This window comes from Meles meles, chromosome 9, assembly GCF_922984935.1.
Source record: "Meles meles chromosome 9, mMelMel3.1 paternal haplotype, whole genome shotgun sequence".
Lineage (NCBI taxonomy): Eukaryota > Metazoa > Chordata > Mammalia > Carnivora > Mustelidae > Meles > Meles meles.
In genome coordinates this window covers 48,248,137-48,271,144 of record NC_060074.1, presented here as the reverse complement: position 1 = coordinate 48,271,144, position 23,008 = coordinate 48,248,137, and the positions used below count along the sequence as shown (strand labels likewise).

Sequence of the window (23,008 nt, the reverse complement as noted above, 5' to 3'; positions counted from 1 at the left end):
GAATCTAACCTGGGTCCTTACATGGAAGGTCCTTTCAAAATGGAGATTTAGGTGGGTTTTTTCCCCTTATTTCCAGAAATTTAAAATGGATTAACATGTTAAAATATTTTTTTATTTTCCATTGTTTTACATTTTTGTTTTTCAGAAATGATAGATAATAGATAGATTCTAATTTTCTTTTTCTACCTTGTATTTTAGTCACTTTTTCTCTGGATAGTTTTACTTTTTAAAATCTTATTCTCATTCATTTGATTGTATTTCTGTAGTTCTTCAATGTTCTTTATTAAAATTTTACTTGAATAATATTCTTTTTTTAAACATCTTGTAGATGTGTCTATATCGACAAAACAGTCTTGTGTTTTTCTTTCTCTATATTTTTTTCTGAATTCAATCAGTATTCATTGGATTTCTTTTATATTGCCCATTTTTATTCTTTTAAAATTTCTGAATTAGACTCTTTTCTCTTTTTTTCTTTTTATTTTTTCTTTTCTTTCTTTCTTTCTTTCTTTTTTTTTTTTTTTTTGAATTAGATTGTTTCTATGTACAGATTTCTGTTTGAGGACTTAGGATCTTTAATTTAGTTTGGGGTATTGCATCATAACTTTTCTGGGATCCGTGGTTGGCTTTTATTCTGATGGGTAGAGGCATTCATTTGCTGAAATGTTTTCATCCTCATTTAACATTTTCTTCTCAGTTGTTGACGTGGATTTGATCTGATTGTTCTTATGCCTGGGCATCTTGTGGACAGGATCTTAGTCCATAAATGCCCTCTTTAGGCAGTAAGATTAAGTTTAAATTTGTAATGGATGTCATTATTGGTGGTGATAAGATGAGGGGAGAAAGGGCTACTATGGTGTGGCTTGTCCCATCTTCTGCAAAATACTGTGCATGATTTCTCCTCTTCCTTCTGTTTTCTCACAATTCTGGTGCCAAGAAGCAGCTTCTTCTTCCAGTCACCTCTTTCTCCCTTGAATTGTCATCCCTAGTCCTCAGCCCTGCTCACTCCAAGCTGTTTTCCTTGTGCTCTAAATGTCCAAATCTCCACCTTATGTAAAGTTTTTTGCAATTGCACTGCACTTCTCTTGCAGGTGGTGGTTTTCTTTGTGTTGTTGGATCTGTTCTCCATTTTATTCTCCACTTTCTCTGGGTAATCTTAGGTCCCTCCTCCCTACTCCACCCCCACGCACAGTAAGAATACCACTGGAATCTCTTCCCATTCACTTCTTTATTAGCTTAACTTGAAACATGTGGCACATGTGTCACATGTTGTCTATACACGTGGCATGAGTCAAATGTGGCTATGCCTGTAATTCTTGGTCGTCTTCTAGCTTGTGTGTGTATGTGTTTGTGCAAAGAGATTGGGTTCAGGCACCCACTATTATCCTAGAATTTATTTTCTGCTGCTCTTTTGGAAGTGTAGACAGCTGTGAACATGGACCATACAGAGCAGTTTCAAGATCCCATGAAGTCCCATGAATCTTCCCCCAGTAGAAGAATAGGCACTGAGTCCCCAGTTTCTGAAAATGTTCAAAAAGTAATTACAAAGTCTTCAGCTTCCAGAAACAATCTCCACATCTTGCCCATATTGGAACTGGTGGATTAGTATTTTCTTTTAATTTAATTTTATTTTTTCAGTGTTCCAAGATCCATTGTTTATGCACCACACCCAGTGCTCCATGCAATATGTGCCCTCCTGAATACCCACCACCAGGCCCTCCCACCCACCCCCAACTACTCTCCTCTCCAAAGCCTTCAGTTTGTTTCTCAGAGTCCACAGTCTCTCATGGTTCATCTACCCCTCTTATTTCCCCCAACTCACTTCTCTCCTTCTCCCAGTGTCCTCTATGTTATTCCTTACACTCTACAAGTAAGTGAAACCATATGATAATTGACTCTCTCTGCTTGACTTATTTCACTCAGCATAATCTCCTCCAGTCCCAACCATGTTGATACAAAAGTTGGGTACTCATTCTTTCTGATGAAGGCATAATACTCCATTGTATATATGGACCAAATCTTCTTTATCCATTTGTCTGTTGAAGGGCATCTTGGCTTTTTCCACAGTTTGGCAACTGTAGCCATTGCTGCTATGAACATTGGGGTACAGATGGCCCTTCTTTTCACTACATCTGTATCTTTGGGGTAAATACCCAGCAATGCAATTATAGGGTCATAGGGTAGCTCTATTTTTAATTTCTTTTTTTTTAAGATTTTATTTATTTATTTGACAGACAGAGATCACAAGTAGGCAGAGAGGCAGGCAGAGAGAGAGGAGGAAGCAGGCTTCCTGCTGAGCAGAGAGCCCTATGTGGGACTCGATCCCAGGACCCTGGGATCATGACCTGAGCCGAAGGCAGAGGCTTTAACCCACTGAGCCACCCAGGCGCCCTCTATTTTTAATTTCTTAAGGAATCTCCACACTGTTTTCCAAAGTGGCCGCACCAATGTGCATTCCCACAACAGTGGAAGAGGTTCCCCCTTTCTCCAAATCCTCTCCAACACTCATTGTTTACTGTCTTGTTAATTTTGGCCATTCTAACTGGTGTAAGGTGGTATCTCAGTTTTCAATCATTTAATTTATTCAATTAATGACTTTATTATAAATATCTTCATATTGTTATTGACTTTTTTCTTATTAGCTTTCTATGATTGGTAGATCAGACTCTACTTTTGTTTCTTTTTCAAAATATGATTAGTGAATCTATCACAAAGTGCATGTTCATAGAATAGATATTTAGGGAATTAACTAAAGCTTAGGAAAATACTCTAATAAAATATAAAGACCACTGGTTAAGCAAGTATTTCTGTGATAAAGTTTTAGAATTACTCTGTAAAAGAATGATTTTCTAACTAATAAGAAGACATGAATAGTAGTTTACGTAGTCTTTGAATTGTATTTATTAGGAAATGCTAAATTTAGATTTTGCTGCTCATTTAAAGCAGAACAAATTCAGAGGAATAGAGACTATTTGTTTATATTGTACAAAGTCACGTAATCAAATGAGTTCGAATTGACTCATTTTCCCTCAGGTCAAAAATGCATGTTGAATGTGAAATGATTGAAAAGGCATTTCCTCACTCAGGAAATAAGAGCTAAGTAATTTTCCTTCCAGTCTGAGTGCATTTCAGAAGAACAAAAACATGGCTGACTTTTGGCCTGTTCTCCCACTTCTTAGAGGGATTGCTTGATGGCTGTGACAGCTGTACTCAGCACTTCAGAGCCACTTGAGGGCATTGTCATTTGACTGACTGCTTCCCAGACAAAGATTTTTGGGGGGAGAAAAAGGAAATTTGATAGCTCTGGTCATTTTCGTTGAATAACATTTAAAATAACTGCAACATGAGTTTATGTGTGTGGGTGGATGTATTCACACACATGCACACAGGCACATGCATGTGCATACACGTGTGTACATACATCACTCAGGGGTAAGACCTGGTCTAACATGATATGATATTGCATAAGTAAGGATATGTTTTGTTCTAGTTTCATAGATCCAACATGTCATTTCTTGCTTAAATGTCGGTGTTCAATTTCTTTTATCTGGTAAATGAAATTCCAGTATTTAGCAATAACAAGAGATCTGTATGCAGCTTTTACAACCTATTTCTATAGCCCTTGGAGGTCTGCAGTAAATCCAGTTTCTGAACCACAGCATGTTCAGTTGGTTGTAGTTTTTCATAATAGTTTCTTATCATTGTGTGTGAGAAAACTGAACTGTAAGCAGTGAAACCGGGAAGGGACATGGCAGGAGGTGGCCCCCTCCATGCTCCCATTGGGAAGCACTTTTGGCAAAATGATCTGAGAATGATGGAAGCAGAAGATGCTTGTCGTTTTCAGTAGTTTTACCTTAGCGGTTGTGGAATGGTTAAATTCCACACCTACTTAATAGAACAGGTCATTAGTTGAAAACTATCTCCACAATTTTAAATCCCAAAATAAAAGAAAAAAATATCCACACATATGCATGTATGAGTGTGTGAACATTGCCATTGATTGCCATTAGAATAAGAAGTAATGGCTTCCAATTCCCAGAGGTTTTATTTCTGGAAATTATGGGATTTGCAAATGTGGTTTTAAAGGGAAGTTTTACTAGATTAAAACACACTAATTATTTATATACATCTCCCTTAAAAAATTACATCTATTAAGTAGTTTGGGGAAATCTTTAATTGTCAGTTTCCTTACTTGATTTATCCTCTGATTTTATCCATTGAGAAAGGTTTTATAGTGTGCATTTTCTTTTTTGAGAACTGTTAAAGAGATTGACAAATAATCTCTGGAATCTGTGTGAACCTTAGGTTTGGCCATCGTCACAATGGCTGGACCTTGAACAGATCACTTATAAGCTGCTCATGTGTTTAGAGATCCTCATGTTGGCTTCTCCATGTTGTCCTGTGTTTCACCCCAAAACAGATACTTCCAGAATTGCTGAAGAGGCAGTTTAATTATTCTTTGAGCTAGTACTATAACGATTTGGTCAAAATACTATGTATCACCTCTCAGATCTTAGTCAGATGCTACTTGAAGTATTCAAAAATAGTAATCCACTTAAATTAGTTGATTTTCAACATACAAAGTAAGCAGTAGAAGCTAAGGTAAGGGGCACCTCAGTGGCTCAGATGGTTAAGCATCTGCTTTCAGCTCAGGTCATGATCTCCAGGGATCAAGCCCCATGTCAGGCTCCCAGCTCAGCAGGGAGTATCCTTCTCTCTCTCTCTCTCTCTCTCTCTGCCTCTCCCCTGCTTGTGCTCTTTCTCTCTCTGACTCTTTCTCAAATGAATAAGCAGAATCTTAAAAAAGAGAAGCTAAGGTAAATATGGTGTTTCAAAGAGAAGTAGTGATGATGGTGATGATCATGATGAAAATGATGATGGTGATGATGATGATAATGAAGATGTGGTGATGGTGATGATGGTGATGATAATGCTGGTGTTGGTGATCGTGGTGATGGTGTTGATTATGGTGACGGTGATGATGACTGATGATGATGGTAGTGATCATGATGATGGTGAAGATGATGGTGGTGGTGATGATGGTGATAATGATGATGGTGGTGATGGTGATGATGATGGTAATGGTGATGATGGTAGTGATGGTGATGATGAGAGTGGTGATAATGATGACTGATGATGATGATGACCATGGTGATGATGAAGAAGATGATGATGATAATGATGATGTTGGTGATGATGATGATGATGGTGATGGTGGTGGTGGTGATGATGGTGATGATGATGGTGATGGTGATGATGGTGGTGTGGTGATGATGGTGATGTTGGTGAGGATCATGATGATGGTGTTAATTATGGTGGTGGTGATGATGACTGATGATGATGGTGGTGATTGTGATCATAATGAAGATGATGGTGATGGTGATGATGGTGGTGATGGTGATGAAGATGACTGATGATGGTGGTGATGACAATGATGATGGTGACGATGGTGATGATGATGACAGATGATGATGGTGGTGATCATGATGATGGTGATGATGACGTGGTGATAGTGATGATGGTGGTGGTGGTGGCTGTGATGTATTTCAGTGTTGTGAGTGTGATGAAGGGAAGTGGGAGGATCTACTAAGGAACACAGAAAATTTCATCTGTGGTCTGTGCCTTTTACTGGGGAGTATGAGACAGGAAGGAACAGAGGTTGCCATCCTGCTACCAGTGTGTAGAGCCACCCTGCACACACAGACTTCCCTGCACACTCAACACCAAACACTCGTCCAGGGAACTAAGCACAGGCACTGCTGGTATGACAGACATCTGAGTGGAAGGAGGTGATATCAGGGGAGCAGTGTATTGGGTTTCTGTGGAGTGCTGGAATGCCTGGACAGAACATTTGATAATCAGTTTAAATGTATAGTAAAGTTGATCAGAAAGTCAGAGAAACCCACAGAAGCTGGCAGCGAGGGGTGAGTGTGCATCCAAAGGCAAAAGTGAGCATATTTATCAGTGTCCCTGCAGCCTCCCAATGCCCAGGGGCTGTTCTAACCAGCCGTGTGCATGTGGGGAGTGGGTAAAACTTGGGCTTGTTCCAGGGCAGGTAGGATGAGAGACCCTCCTTCTGCATGGTTCCCTGAGGGTAGGGGGGTTTGAAGTCAGACCCTGCTGTTCTATGGGGGAAGCTATATCTCACATCTGCTAGTCAACACCCCAGTAACCCTGCCACGTGCTGTGATCTCAGTCCTCAGATCTGAGAAACTCATGAGAAAATTCACCATAAACTAAAGAACTTGAGGGTTTAGGTTGATTATTCTTAACTAATGCCGAGAAGTGAAAAACAAAAACAAAAACAAAATAATATTTAAAAATATGACCATCTAAGTTCTAAGTTAAAGACAAGTTTTCAAAATTTTCTGCCTAAATAAGCCACAATTATAACCTATAAAAAAAACCTGGAGAGGAAAAGTCAGACATCTTATCAGAAGATGGGCCAAAAAGACAACAGCGTGCTTTAAAATTTTGAGGAACAATGACTTTGGAATGGGAATTATTTATAACAAAACTATCAACAAATATGAGATCACAACATAAGCAAGCTGAGATTCAAGAATGTGGAATTATAATCATCCTTAGGTGCTCTTTGAATAAAAGCAGAAAAACAAACAAAAAAACTAGCATTCACTCTTGGGAAAGAAAAGAAAAAGGGAAATTGAGAAATAAGAGGCAATTTTGCAGAAAAAAATACATAGGAAAATGAGATCTTATGTTTAGATCCATATTTAACATTAAAAGTAACTTTTCGTAATGCCCAATAAAAAAATAAATCTTGACTAAGACTGGACAGACTTTCTTCAAAAAGATTAGTATGTGTGGCTTTTCCTCCAAGATGAGGCACAGAGGAATTTCTGCGGTGGGAGAAGTGAGTACAACTTACAGGCCTGGACGGGAGACATGGAAGAGCAAGGCTGGCCCAAAGGGGCACCACTGGAGAACGTTTCTGCGGGTGCCTGCCCTTGGGGAGCTCCCTGTTGCTCAAGGTGGTGCAGGGATCTGAGAGCAGGAGAGGAGCAGTACCAAAGTACGGTTGACACATGGATGGCTGTGACCGATCAGTGGGGATGAGCATTCAGCTGTCAGTCACCAAGAAGGACTTTGGAGGATCTGTGTCCTAGATAGAAAGGGGGCAGCATGGATCTCATCTTAGTGCCAGCAGTTCTCAGAACACAGTGGATGGGGGCTTCTGCTTTCCAGGATCATGGCCATGGACTGGAGAAAAGCTCAGCATTGTCTACCACCTCAGCTAAAATACCAGAGGGCACCAGGACCCTAAGAGGCAGACAATGTGTGGCTTGAAAAATGGGGCCAAGGACGTCAGATGCCGAGCAAATCACCAGCAGGGACAGGCATACCTCATGTTGTTGCACTTTGTATATATGTACGTTTTTTACAAGTGGAAGGTTAAACCTTCAGGAAGGTGGAGAAGCACCTGCAGGTGTGGTAGAAACAGAAGAACCTAGAACCGGAAGTGGAGCCTGAAGACGGGACTGAACTGCAATCTGGGGATTGTACCTGTGGCGCGCATTCCAGACTTGAACAGAGAATGGTTGCTTCATGTGGGTGAGCAAAAAAAGTGGTTTCTTGCAATGGAAGCTATTCCCAGTGAAGATGCTGGGGAGGTTTTTGTGGGGACAAGGATTTAGAGCATCACATAAACATAGTTGACCCAGCGGCACCACGTCGAGAGGATGGAATCCAATTTTGAAAGAGGCTCTCCTGTGGGTGAAAGGCCATCAAACCGCCCCACCTACTGCCGGGAAATCGTCCGTCAGTCGATGTGGAAAACTTGGTTGTCATCCTGTTTTAGGAAACTGCCACAGCCCCCCGGCCTTCAGCCACCTCCAGCTTCGGGACATGAACCAGCACCAGCAAAAAGATAACTGCTCGCACAAAGCTCAGATGATGGCTAGCAGTTCCAACAAGAAAGCATTTTTAAATTGAGGTATGGACATTTTCTCGCAGTGTGCTCATAGTAGAATGTACAACTTGGGGTGTTTTAATGTTGCAGTTGAAATCAGAGATGGATTATTTCTCTTTGGAAAGAAAATCCATTTCATTGTATGATGTTTTTACTGATCATGATACAAATCAAATAGCTTTTCTCCATTATTATTTAAAGTACTGATGTTAAAACACTGTTTTTATATTTTGTGAGTTTCTGGGTGAGATCCCTGAATATCAACACTTGCAGCTTTTCTCCCCAGAGCTGGAAGTGTGTATTTGCTGCTGGGGTCTGTGCTGCAGGATACTCCCAGACTGGTTCCTGGAATGTCTACACTGTGGAGGGACCATTGTGCCCTTGAGATTATTGTCGCCATGTCTTAGTGAAGATGCCTTCATGTTCAGCAGCAAAAGAGCCCATCCTATCAAGTGAATATATTATTTCTTGGTGCAAAAGTGATTCTAGCTAAGAGAAAACATGCATGTGTGAGGAGCTGGTGAGGAGAGAGGGTGAGGACACGTGCTTTCTCTTTGGCACTCGCAGCACTGCCCACCGCGGCTCACAGCCCTGCAGCGACTTCCACGTCCTCCAATACTTCAGAGCACAGCGAACTCATCTCCCAAACGAAAGTGATTCCAGAGATTGCTAGTAGCGTCACATGGTGTTAGCAATAATTCTCATCATTAAAATTGTGTGACAGTCTCAAATTGTCAGGTATTTTGCATCATCCTTTAAATGGAATAAAACATTAAATTTTATCAGGCATTGTGAATTTGCTCTTCCTATTTTTTTTTTTAGTGTAATTCCAGAAGCATACAGGAGCTATATCTTCTGAGAGAGAATTGAATGTTTCTGTAAAAGAATTTAATCTTGGTGGCCCAAATAATTCCTAAAATCTATGGATGAAAGTTCAGTTTCATACAGGAAAGTGTTGTAGGGATCTACACACCCTGAGGGTTGTTGGTTTCTGAGTAAAACAGTCAGCGTCTCACTGCCGTGGGAGGTCCAGTAGAAAACTGCCACCAGTGGCCTCTTTGGGGAAATTCTCACCTGTATCCATTCTCTCATGAAAACAACATGAAACATGTAAGTAGTTTGTTTAGTGTAACGTGTTCATGTAACAAGAAGTAATACTGTTTATTCAAACTGATCTAGTATCGCTGGGCTCTCCAAACATACACCCCTTTTAAATGATTTAATTTTCTGTATTTACAATGGGAATGGTGCATAGTTTTGAATAAATTTAATAATTAAGTGAAATGATTATGTTGTAGAAGCTACTTTGATGTTTGCCTAATATTTGCATGTTTAATTATATAAGCAGGTGTCACAGTGAGTGTGTGTAGTGTGTGTATTTGTGATGTGAGCAGGTGTGACTATGAGCACACAGGTGCGTGTGTGTACTGATGGTGTGAGCAGGTGTGACAGCGAGTGTGTGTGTAGTGTGTATTTGTGGTATGAGCAGGTGTGACTGTGAGCACACAGTGCATGTGTGGTATTGATGGTGTGAGCAGGTGTGACAGTGAGTGTGTGTCGTGTGTGATTTGTGGTGTGAGCAGGTATGACTGTGAGCACACAGGTGCATGTGTATGTTTTGATGGTGTGAGCAGGTGTGACTGTGAGTGTGTGTGTATTTGTGGGGTGAGCACACGGGCAGCGTGGGTATCTGCTGGCAGGACCCTGTTCTCTGAGTTCTCTGAAGTGGTCCTGCCCCACCTGAGGCTCTCCCTCCTCTGCATTCCCCCCTCCTCTCACAGTCTCAGCTCCCTGTGGCAGCTCCTCCACGAACCACCACATGGTCCATGTCCAGCCAGCCCTGCAGCCGTCATTCCACCTCACACCTGCTGTGGCCACAACCACCCTCTTAGCAGTGACATGTGCTGACCGAGGCTGGTCTGCATGGAGCCCTGTGTCCTCAGGGGTCTGGCCCCATGCCCAGCATGCCTGCAGACCCAGACTCACTTTGAGAAGAATTTAAGCCCCGTTTCTGTTCAGAAACCGCTGGTCTAGCTGTTTCTTAATTCTAATGTTTTTACTGCAAAAAGTTGTGCAAATTTGGAAAATTATGACTGCGCTTGATTTGTGACTTTCTCCCATAAAATGTTATTTCTGGAATACTTTCTGGAGCTGTGAACATGTACTGCCTTTCTTCCTATAAGTAGAAAATAGAGAGTCTCTGAAAACTGCCCTTCCCCTCCCCGACTCCGCTGCCCCTGATGGCTTGAAGGAGAGGAGGTCCCACGGGGGCAAAGAGCTGCTTTCCCAGAGCTGCGGGGGTTCTGCTGGAGGGAAGCCCGGGATACAGACTGTCCTGGGTTTATGTACACTAGGGGACTGCAAAGAGGAAGCTGTACATGCCACAGCTGCACACACGTCCTCCCAGCCCCAAGCAGGGTGGGAATCAAGCCAGGGGTCTTGCCTCGACGAGGCTCAGGAGGCTGGTCCTGGCGGGTCCTGCACACAGAGATGCTGCCGGCACACGTTCTTCCTGAGCACCGAGGTGTGCATAGCCCTCAGACATCCTGGGGCCTGTGACTCTGTCCCTGGACATCATGGAGGTCCCTCCTTAACATGCAGAGAGGAGTGAGTGAAGAGCGGGGCCAGCATCCCCCCGACACCCTTCCCATATGTTCCATGCAGGTGTGGGCACCTGCTTCCTCCAGGTGAGAGGCCGAACCCAGCAGCAAGCTCCAGAAGGTGCCCCCGGACATGTGTGGTTGTGAAGAACAAGGGGCAAGGTCAAGACCTCTCTGCTTCCTCAGCAAGGCTGTGAATAAATTGACTTCCTTCTCATAAGTGAGCCCATACGGTGGCTGCAGAGACCAGAGGAAACACTGTGTCACAGAGCTTCTGACAGTACAAACCCTGGACCCGTCACCGGGAGGCCGTGCTCACTGACAAGTGACCTCAGCCCTCGACACTCACTCTGTCACTTCCAGTCTGGATACGTGCTTGCATGCTATGCTCAGAAGGACCCAGGTAGATTTGTGGGAGTTTATGGATTTCATCTCTGTGACTAAGGCACCATGGTCATGCTCACAGGAGCCGGCAGGTCGGCCGTCCCACCCTTACTGCCCACATGGGGTTGGCAGCAGCCGTCTTGGGGCTGAGGCTATGTTTCCCAGATGTAACCGGGCTCAGGTCCGCCGTCTATCATTCTGATGCGAGCCAGACACAAGCACCCCTCCTCACTGATTTTCTGTAAGAAAAGCAACCCAGTCTCCGTTTATTCAGCAAATGTGTGTGCTCTGCCTGGCTATGTTCTGGTGCACATTTTCAATCCCATCATTGTTTTTCTCTAAAACGTCTATTTAAGACGTCTTCACACATCTGCCCCCGACGTCTGGTTATTAACAGCAGGAGCTGGGAGCCCTTTGGAGTAACTGTCTCCCTCACAAGAGTCCGTGCAAGCCACACAGAGTGCAAGCCCTCTTTGTTTCTTGCTGTTCCTTTGTTTCTTGCATGTTTCTTGCATGTTCACACAGCATGCACTCTTCGCCGAGGCCAGCCACAGAGCCTGCTGAGCCACCACCTCCCCACGCAACACGCCGCAGCAGCCACGGAGCCCCCCAGTGCCGCTGGCTGGTTTTGCTCAACATCATGCCCCAGATTCATCTACACCATTTGTATGGAGGAATTTTAAATTTCCGTGTGGTTTCCACTGTTGATCTGTGTGCTCTAAGGCCACTGGGCAAGCAGGGCTGTTTCCATTTTGGTCTACTATGAGTAACGTCATCGTGGACACTCTTGTGGCCTTGGGTGGGCCCGAAGTCACTTCTGCTCTCGGACGGCAGGAAAGTGGCTCCAGGGACACGACCAGGCTGGTTCCAGAGGGGTCGCTCCGGGTCACGTCCCCCCGATCCTGTTCCCTTTGGATTTGGGTCAGAAAGTGTCTCGGGGTTTTTTACCTGCTTCACTTGTTTATGGCTCTTTCTGAGTCAAGCAAATCCAGCACGTTTTATCCCACAGACAGCGTGGCGGTGAGCTCTTGCTGCACAAGCACATGAGGGGGGGCAGGGAGGAAAGGTCCGTCTCACAGGAAAATGCTCCTGGTTTTTGTCAGTCTAGAAGTGCGTCCTCGATGTATGTGTGGTTTTCACACCTTGGCTCCTGCTCCACACACACCAGGGCGGAGCATACCAGCCGCACAGACCCCATATGCTGACCTTCCATCACCACACGAAGGTTTGACCGTCTTTGGAAACACTGCCCTTGATTTAATTTCATTGAGAAATTCGGAAAACATCCACTTTTTACTTTCATGCGGTGTTCTAAGTTAAATTTTATCTTTATGGACTCAGAGAAAAATATATCTAATTTTGAAAAGATATAATCTTCTATTTTTTACAACAAAACCCAAGTAATATTTTAAGAACCTCAACTAGACATCCTGAACTTGCCGCCCCTTTCCCAGGCTGACTGAGACCTGAGTGACCTTCCCTGTGGCGTGTCCTCCTGGTGGGCAGCACACGGTCTGACTCTACATACCGTGAAGGACGAGTGACCACACGAGGTTGGGTTGGACCCATCATCTCATTCGGACTCAGAAACCGGAGTCTTTGGTTTTCTTGATCTTACAGCCCAGAGTTCTTTATTTGAGTTAATTGCTAAAGCTCTTCTGTATCTGACTGATTCCCCTGCCTCTTCCTCCCTTGAGGGAGCAGTGGTTGGTACAGGGTCCTGTCTGTATGAGCCCGTCTCTCATACACACACACACACACACACTCACGCATGACTACATGCATTATGTGTGGAAACCGACCTCGGCTCGTTTCGAAGGTGCCCAGAGCCCGTTCTGCTGACCCGACACAAGGAGCACATTGACCCTAAAGGACGATCCCTGCCTCTCACCTGCCCAGGAACTCAAGGGTTCCACCCCACTCGTCCACCAGATTCTCTCTGACTGGGATGCTGAGCGTGATGGGGGGTCACAGCCTCCCCCGGTGGGGGCCATGGCTAGGGGAGGCCGTCGGGAACTCCGGCCTTGGTGGGGAAGGTCAGGAGCGGGGACCAGCTCTGGCAGCACAAGGGCTGGACCCCGCAGACAGGGAAGCTCAGGGGCGAGAGCTGGGGGTGAAGCTTGTGCAGACCTCACACTGTATTCTTTGCAGGATTTGACTATCTTCCTGTCAGAGACGGGTCTCCTTTCATACTAGGTTGTATGCATATAAGACTTGAACCCTGGTTGGTTTCTAAGTCCATTTCAAAAATCAACTTGCAGCTCCGCGAAAATCACAGGATAGCACATGCTTACCTGTAGCACGACTGATTCTGAATGGAAGCTTGTGTCCAAGAAAGAGGAGGCTCTTCCTGTGGGCTGCGTGAGAGGACTTCGTCATCGGCCTACAACCGTCACCCTTCACAGACAGCGAGGCTGAGTGTGGGAAAGAGCAGGGACCTCAGATGTTTTCTCCGTCTCACTTCTCCTGTCAGAATACTTCGGAAGGCCCTTCAAACCGCCCAGGCAGGCAGGTCCACGGCGGGGCCGTTTCTAGTCTGGGATGACAGAGCGTCCAGTCTCTCCTGACCACACTTACGTTGTCAGTGCGTCTACCTCTGTGCACTGTCTGTTGGCCACTGACTGGTCTCTGCAGCAGGTACAGAATCAAATGATCACAGTCCCCGCACCCAAGGAGCTGACACTTTGGTGACGGGACAATGGGTGTACTTCTGACTCCATTTCACATTCTGAAAGCTGCTTGTTTGTCTCATTACTCTGGAAGATTCAGGAATCGAACCTCACCCGTCCCTTTAACAAACGGCCATCACCACCCCTCTGATGTGGGGATTAGTGACGTCTGCTTTTGTGAACCAACAGAGTGAGAACAGGCATCTTTCAAAATGCAGAACCCACCTCTGGGTAGCAGGTGGGTCTCAACAAAACGAGCAGAAACTGTACAAAAATGTCTGTGAGGGGATCTACTGCAAGGACAGTTTTCGAGGATCAGACGCTGGTCTAATGGCCCAGAGAACAGGGCCACACTGAGCCTCAGTGTTGGTCTCTGCTGGTGGACAGGGAACTCAGCCATGTGCTTCTCCAAGTCCTGCCTGCTGGGGGACCTTCTGTCCCCACCGTCCCACAGGGACAACCCAAGCCAGGTGCCGCGGGGGCCCACTTCCAGATGTGGCCTGTGTGTCCTGGAAGCCGTCGTACCCTGCACCCCGGACTTCCTCTCCTCTGTCGGCGGATCACAGGAGCTCCTCACGAAGCCATAGGCTGGGAGAGAAGGAGTGGGGTGGGAGCAGGGACTCGGGCACTAACCACTCCTCTGTGGAACTCACAGGTCACTTCAGGGCTGCGTGAACCTGGCTCCTGGGCATGACTTCCACGTGACGATGGAGTGTAGCCGTGCACACCCAGCTCCATGGCCTGCTGAGTCAGGCAGACCCACGGGGCCATGGTCAGCCCAGCCGCTGGCCGACTAGACGCCTCCAGAGGGTGATTACGCTATGTGTGCATACAGCCTCTCTTCCCTCCCATGTCCACCTTGTGCAAGATCCATCAACAAAACTGGACCATTTTCTCAACTAAACGTTGATTATCTTTTGAGAAAGATTCTCTTATAGTTTTGTTGTCACTGTAAATGATGTTTTTAAAGTAGCTTCACCACTTTGGCGCATAAAACTGTGACTACTACCGGCATGCGGCTCCTACGCCCAGCCCTCTTGTGGTCTTGCTGCTTCTAGGGACTTGCCCATGTGGTTAGTTTGGCCTCTGACGCCCCGTGTTCCCCAGGTCATCCTATCAAGTGCACTCCATGGGAGCCACTTACCTTCCGTTTGGACTCCTGTTTTCTCTCAGGTTTGCAAAGTGTGCTGACCTGCGTGTTTTCCCCGACAGATGGCTGCGACCAGCCGCTGGCGTCCGCACTGCCAGCCTCCTCCTTCAGCGGTTCCTCTGAGCTGTCCAGCAGCCACAGCCCCGGGTTTGCGAGACTGAACCGCAGAGATGGTAAGTCGGTGGGCTGCCTCCCGTTGATCCGCGGCAACTCACGGACTTTCAACAATTCCTGCATATTTTTTTGATAAAATGCTATAAGTAGATTATCTGTGGCACAGAAAGAAAATTGCAAACAAGTGGTAGGCGTGTGGGCATGTTCCCATGTGAGATCATGCACGTAAAGAACGTAAGTTAGGTCTCTCTCCACGTGCACATTGGGGCCACGGGGTGCCCAAAATGGCAGTGAGCTGCATGAGTGTCGTGCACGATCAAGCCAACATTCCAGTCACAAGAATACGTACATACCTTTACATATACCGACTGTTTAGTTAGGAAAATATTTTTTCTGTCACAAAGATTCACTTCATTTAATTACTTCATTTAATTATTAATTAAATATTCATGCGTTTAATTACTCATCTTCAAGTGGGACAGAGACTTTGGAGGGCGTATTAGGTTCCTATTACTGCTGTGACAGATTCCATAAAGATTTAGGGGTGTAAAACCACATGAATGTATTCTGTTAAGGTTTTGAAGGTCAAAGGTCTGGGACAGGTCTCAGGGGCTGAAATCAAAGTGCTGGTGAGGCTGGTTCCTTCTGGAGGCGCCAGGAGCCTTGAGCTGGCAGCCTTTCCCGGGTGACAGCATCTGGAGCCAGCTCTCCCATCTCTAGCACTGCGGGGTCTCCCTGGTTCCAACCCCACTGCCTCCCTCTTCTCGCCCAACTCCCTGTGATTGCACTGACCTCTTAATTCAGCTGATCAGCAGGCTTAACTCCCTCCTGCCATAGAAGGCCACCAGTTCCAGAGGCTGAAAAGTAGACTGTCGTCCTCCTTACATCAGAGGCTAGAAAGGCAGCCTCAGATACTTACCAAGTAGAAATAAAGACAAACATTCCATCTCTTCCCTCCACGTCTCTCAAGGAGGAATGGGAATGCAATGCTACCTTCACAGCTGGTCAGGGTCTCTGTTTACACCTTTGATGCTGGGGTGTCGCTGGGCACGGTGTTAGCAGGGAACCAAGCTGTCTTCAGCTGCTCTGGAAGAGCTTACAGTCACAGAGGGCATCGCTGCGATCTTTGCCACGAAGCGGGAAGGCAGGAGGCCTGTGTGCAAATGCCAGGGAAGTAGGTCCAGCTATAGTCACCCCAAAAACCCCCATAAAAATGAGAGCCTGACCCTCACCCCACCTTCTAAATCACTCCCTCTGCTCTTCTCTTCAACTTCTCCTTGTCCTGAGCACAGAGGCTCCATATCTGACCACATTTGTTACAGTGAACACTCACAACATAAAAGAGTGGTAATTCACATAGGCTTTCATAGGTATTTGAGATTTTCATTAGAAATAGCTGGACAGACAGATACTCCCACTAAAGTGCTTGTCACAAAATAGAGGTGTAGACGTGTCAACACAGATGATTTTTACATTCCATTGTATTCACTATTGAAGGGGCAGAATTAGGTGAGGGGGTGGTTTGGGATTCCGGAAGGCAGACCTCTCCAGCCTCTTTCTGGAAAGCAAGTTCAGATGCGTTCGAAAGAAAACCTCAGACCCAAAAAGGTGTGGCTGAGGTCAAGCCACCAAACCAGGGCTGAGTACCCTTGTGACCGCAGGTTCAACCTCCCCCAGATGCTGTCCTAACACTCAGACCCCCTGCCCCTCCCTCAAAGGGAGGCAAGCCTGAAAGAATGATCCTTTCCTTTTGTTGGTAATCTCCCTGCCTCCCCTCCTTCCTATAAAACGTCTGTTTTGTGCAGTTCCTTGGGGCTCCCCTCTGCTTGCTAGGCAGGGTGCTACCGGTTCATGAATCTTCAGATTTACTGGATTCACTTTTGGGTTTTACCAATGACAGCCCTATCTTCTCTGTAGTGACGGTGTCCAGAGCTGGTTACTGATCGTACCAATTAGTGTGGCCGGTAGTGGAACACAGTGGGCCTGCTCCCCAGACACAAATGGCCATGAAACCCAGCTTCTCTCAGCCATCCTTTGGTGACCCCTCCCAGGGCCTGTCTGCCCTTGTTTTTGACATGGGTGGACCCCAGGACTGGCCTTCCTTCCCGGGCCCTCGAACATCAGCTCCCTTGGGGCCCTGAGAGCCCAGGCTGTGTGGCACCCCCTGGTGCCTGAGCCCCCAGCCTCCCAAACACAGGGTCACAGCCGCCCCCCAAAATCAGCATCCTTCCTCCTGACGGGCCTCGAATGAGTGGTCCATGCCTGCTTAATCAAGCAGCCTTTTCTTTTCTCCAGGTATTTGAGCTCCATTACATCTGAATGTCAAACGTCTCTGCACGCAGATTATCATCATCTCGAAAACAAAGGATTAGATTCCTCCCTGGCTCTTCTGGGGGTGGGGGGGAGGTGAGCTAGACTCACCCAAAACTGTCACAGTAAAAAAGGAGGGGAGGCATCTCCATGCCAGTAAAATGCAATAAAAGAAGAGATGTTTGGGGAAAATCCGCTGCTCATTCTCAATTGAATCCTAGTCATCGTTCCCAGTTTAAGAGAAGCAGGAAGTTTTTCTTTTGAAAATAAAACAGAGAAGTCTATATTTTAATCAGTTTCTTTCAAAATTTTCACAGAGTAGAGACACCATACATAAATCGCTGAATCTATCTTCGGTCTGTGCATGTGGTTAGTAAATGACAAGTGAGCATGCTCTCCGTTTGTTGGTTAAAATCCCATTTCCCACCCAGGCACATGAGCCTCAGGATTTTCCGTGAGTGAAAATCATTTTAATCCGCTATTTTCCTACATCTCATAATGAAGCAAGATATCAACTTTAATGAATTTTATTTGCATGTTAATTAAGTTCAAAACAGCCCACCTTAATTATCTTTTACTTGCTATTCATTGTTTTTTATTGGGTTTTATTTTTTTCTCCCCATGGATGGCCTGCAGCATTCACAGAGGAAATTGCAAACTGAGTGAGTTATTGATGGCTCCGTGGTGCTTCTATTGTTTCAACATTTCTCATTTGATTTGGATCAGGCTGTGAAGGCTGGCTATGCAGGCAATCAGAACAGGAATAAATGAGTAGGAAGGAATATGCCAACAAATAAATTTCCAAGAGTCAGAAGCCCATAAAACACGAGGTCTTCCCACTGCGGCTCTGGGAGCAGGCAGAAAACAGGCGTTTCTGACCAGACCACTCACTGCTTTTGGTTCTGTGTCCAGGAAGGTGGTTGTGGGGGTGCGATGTGGGACATCCTGCATGAGGGCACTGAGGCCAAGGCCCTGGGACAGTGGCACCCCTTCTCCTGGGGGAAGAGCCCAGGCTCCCTGGGGCAGGCATGTGGGTCAGGTCACTCTGCTGTCTTTCCCTCGGTCTAGGGAATTCGGCTCACCATGCCTCAGGAGGAATAATCCAGAAATCTCCAGCAGACATCGGTTGGCTCTAACAGAGCTCCCGGGAGGCACCTGCATTGTGCCAACCACTCTGAGTCTCTCCTCCTTCATTCACCTTCTCCCTGCGGTGTAGCGTGAACTGTGACGCTTCTGAAAGCGAAGCCTCTTGGTCTTTTACCATCAGTGCTACGGAGATGTGAGGTAATCTCAGGCTGGAGGGGAGGCATCCACGCAGCATCCACAAGGGCTTGCTCGCACAGTGATCCAGCCAGCGCTCGGGTGCACGAATGAAAAAGGCAATGGCAGAAACCTCTCTTTTCAGAAGGGACTTGCACGGCACCCTCCAGCACAAGCAAGAGGCTTCCTCCAAATCTCTTACCTACTGAACGGGGCATCTGTCCAGGTCCCAACCAGCTGAGGGAATGAGCTGAAGGCTCTCCAGGGGGAGACAGATGTGGAGAAAAATGGCCCTCTGCCCAGGACACTGGCAGCAGTAAGCATCTCCAACACTGTGACTGAGGTGGTCCCAGGGCAAGTCCCCAGCCAGCACTGGCCTGGAGGCCTCACCTGGGGGCCAGCGGCAGGAGGTCTTCTATGGCTGTGCCAGAGGCCGCTAGCTTTGGCTGTGCCGACAGGCTGTGGGGCAGTGGCCTCCCATCCCAGCCCTGAGCCCGAGCCTCGCGGAACATCCCAGTACGTGTGCAAGATGTCTTGGACCACTCATCGCAGCCCTTCTGTAGTCCGTCCCCATCAGGTCTGATTCGATGCTCCCTTGACAATATATGCAAACAGAACAGCAATTTCAACTAAGTGTGAACAAATTTAAAGGGGAATTTAAAAAAAAAAAAAAAGGTGTGGAAAAATGCTCATGAAAGGAGCAAGGAGATGCTTCCGTTCGGTTGAGATTGACATTGCCACAGAAGCAAGTCCCTGAGAAAGTTTCAACAGGTCTGTGCCCATCAAAGGCTGGACCTGACACCCAGGTGGGCACCACAGCCAGGAGTGCTGACCACGGACAGGACAGCACGGACATGCCGACGGGTTTCAAGTCCCCAGATGTCACCATATGTGAGACAAATCTGGAATGGGGTAGCCCCATGGTCCTCGGGTGTCATGTGGTCAGGGCTGGGGGAAATCCCATATGGGGTACATTCTCCACTTGACCATGGTCCCCAGTTCACTCAGCTGCTTCCACAGAGAGGCATCTGGCTTTGTGCCCTGGTTACGTGTGGTGCCATGGAAGCTGAGGTTGACAATATCACTGATAATGCTGCTGCCGTGCGGAAGGCCAGCCTGAGGACTCTACACAAGCAGATCCCAGCAAGCCACAGAACAGTGGCCGGCGTCTGTGAAACACTTTCCATTTCTGACCCAAACCATCAGCTTCCATCAACACTGCCAAGGTCACTTCAGACATTTCTGCACCAAACATTACCAGAAAACCTGGACAGAATGCTCTTCGAAGTGTTTGAAGACACTGGAGAGTTTCCAGGCCAAAGATCCAGGATCAGGAGAGGGAAAGCTAGGGAGCCGAGCCTGTCTCTGGGGCCACTGTGCTGATGGCTTTTTCCAGTGTGAGAGCACAGAGACAGGCTGAAGGGCTGAGGAGGACCTCCCCGCCTTGTCGGGCTACTGCCCGAAGTGGGACTCAGAGGCCAACAAGGGGGATGGACCCTTGAGCACAGCAGTCTTTGGGCCTAACCAGAAAACTCGTTTTCATTGTGAAAAAATCCCAATCCCCATTGGACTGAGCTGTCATGACTTGAGAAGCAAGAGTGAATTAACTCCAGAAGAAAATGAATCATCCAGAACCTCACAGTATTTTTTAAAAATAAAACTATCTAGTTTAGAAATGGGGAAAAAAGTCACATAATAAGATTTGACTGAAAACTAAAGAAATAAAAATGGAACTCCAGTAATAATAATAAAATTATAAGACTATAAGACTATAATCTATAAAACAAATATAATTAATATATTCAAGATATTAAAAGATGGATAATTTCAGCAAATAACTGGAAATTCAAATGGAAACAAAACAATAGGGAAGAGCAACACAGTCAAAAGTTGGATTGTTGAAAATTTTAATTAAATTGACAAGCCTATATGTGACTTAAGAAAAAATGGAAAATCTGAATATACCTAATAGAAGTTAAGAGATTGGAATCATAATTATAAACTTCCCACAAAGCAAAGCTTAGAACCCAGTCTTTCAAGTGTAAATCCTACCACACATTTAAGGGCAAATTAACACTCAGCTGCCACAAACTCTCCCACAAAATAGAAAAGGGGAAACTTAAATCATTCTGAGTTTGATGTCCCTTTGAAAAAGAAAACTACAATCTAACATCTTTTAAGAAAGTGGACAAAAAATTCTCAAAAAAGCTTAAAAATTAACTAGCAAATAAATCCAGCAACATGTAGAACATACAGTATACACTGTGATCAAGTAGGTTTTATCTCAGAAATTCAAGGTTGGTTTGATATCTAAAAATCAATCAATGTGATACCATATAAATAGCATAAAGGAACAGATACACGATAATCACAATAGATGCAAAAAAAGCATTTTACAAAATCCCACCCTTTTAAATGATAAAAATAGTGAACGAAGTAGAAATATAAGAAAACTTCACCAGCCTTTAAAAGGCATCTACAAAAGCCAATAGTTCACATCATACTTCATTATACTTGACAGTAAAAGACGAAATGCTTCCTTGTGAGATTGGGCACAAAACAAGGTGTTTACTTTTGCTAATTGTATTTAATATTGAACATGAAGTTCTATCTAGGAAAAGTAGACAAGAAAAGAGAATAAAAGTGTATCAATAAGAAGTGGAATTATCTCTATTTGTAGGTGGCATGATCTTGTATACAGAAAATCTTTCAGAATATACACACACACATACACACAAATATTATAAAATGGGTTTAGCATGTTCATAAAACACAAGACCCATATCTAAAAATCAATATCCAAAAACCAATTGCATTTCTATACTTTAGAAATTAATATACAAAAATGGAATCCAGAAATCAATTTATGACAGCATCAGGAAGTATTAAAACCCTTGCAATAAATTTACCAAAAGAATATGTGATTTATATTTATATAAAAAATACAAAGCATACTTAAAAGAAATTAAAGAACACCTAAGTAAGTGGAAAGATAGCTCCTGTCCATGTATCAAAAGGTGTAATTTTTTTTTTTAAATGGTGCTCCTTCTTCAAATGAGTCTCCTTTTGGTTCAATCCCTTCCAAAATCCCAAGCATCCCTTCCTCACAAGTGTCCTAAAATTCATTTAGAAATGGAAGTAATCTATGGGGCGCCTGGATGGCTCAGGGAGTTAAGCCTCTGCCTTAGGCTCAGTTCATGATCTCAGGTCCTGGGATCGAGCCTCGCATCTGGCTCTCTGCTCAACAGGGAGCCAGCTTCCCCCTCTCTCCCTGCTTGCTTCTCTGCCTACTTGTAATCTCAATCTCTCTCTGTCAAATAAATAAATAAAATCTTTAAAAACAAACAAAAAAGAAAGGGAAGTGATCTAGAAAATCCATAACAATATTGAAAAAGAATGAATTTGAAAGACTTACACCTGTTGGTTTCAAAACTGACTCCACTCCAAAGTTACTGTAGTTAAGACACTCAGCACTGTCATAAAGATAGATGTGCAGACCAATAGGATCCAATTTATTGTCCAGAAATAAACTGTCACATTTATGGTAACTTGGTTTCTTGGAGGAGCCCTAAGAAAATCTAGGGGTAAGAAGAGTCTTTCCAACAAATGTGCCAAAAGCATGAAGCTGGGCTCACACCATGCATCAAAATTAGCTCAGAATGAGCTGCAGACTTCATGTAAGCAAGAAAATTATGAAAGACTTAGAGAAATGCATACTAGTAAATTTTCACAGCCTTGGATTCAAAAATGTTTTTATAGATATGAAACTAAATGTGCAAGTGACAAAAGGAAAAAAAATTGGATTTCTTCAAAATTAAAAATGCTTTACTTTCAAATACACCATTAAGAAAGGGACAAGATAGTTGTCTTTCTCCGATTGACTTATTTCAAGAAAGACAACTATCATATGATCTCCCTGATATGAGGACATGGAGAAGCAACATGGGGGGTTAGGGGGATAGGAGAAGAATAAATGAAACAAGATGGGATTGGGAGGGAGACAAACCATAAATGACTCTTAATCTCACAAAACAAACTGGGGGTTGCTGGGGGGAGGTGGGATTGGGAGAGGGGGAGCGGGCTATGGACATTGGGGAGGGGAGGCGAACCATAAGAGACTATGGACTCTGAAAAACAACCTGAGGGTTTTGAAGGGTCAGGGGTGGGAGGTTGGGGGAACAGGTGGTGGGTGATGGGGAGGGCACGTTTTGCATGGAGCACTGGGTGTTGTGCAAAAAGAATGAATACTGTTACGCTGAAAAAATAAATAAAATGGAAAAAAAAAAAGAAAAAATAAAATGCATATACATGTTTAAAAAAAAAAAAGAAAGGGACAAGAAAACCCACAGGTTGAGGAAAATGACTGTAAATTACAGATCTGATAAAGTACTTGTTGATCTAGAGTCTACAGAGAACTCTGACAACTAAACCATAAAAAAAGAAACCTAACTTAAAAATAGGCAAATTATTTGAAAAGCCATTTCTCCAAAGAAGACACACAAATGGCCAATTAGCCCATGACAAGATGCTCGACATCATTAGCCTTTAGCCCTCTGAAAATTCACATGAATTTTCATGTGAATGAAATATGCGG

General features: G+C 44.9%; 1 protein-coding gene across 1 annotated transcript in view; it reads left to right on the top strand.

Annotated features, from left to right (window-relative positions):
* The window catches only part of LOC123950777 (contactin-associated protein-like 4), a 129,816-nt gene that overhangs the window by 11,725 nt on the left and 95,083 nt on the right, over window positions 1-23,008 (top strand). Inside the window, exon 3 of the mRNA XM_046019191.1 lies at window positions 14,793-14,903. Within this exon, the coding sequence (XP_045875147.1) occupies window positions 14,793-14,903 (111 nt within the window). The remainder of the gene's footprint in view (window positions 1-14,792; window positions 14,904-23,008) is intronic.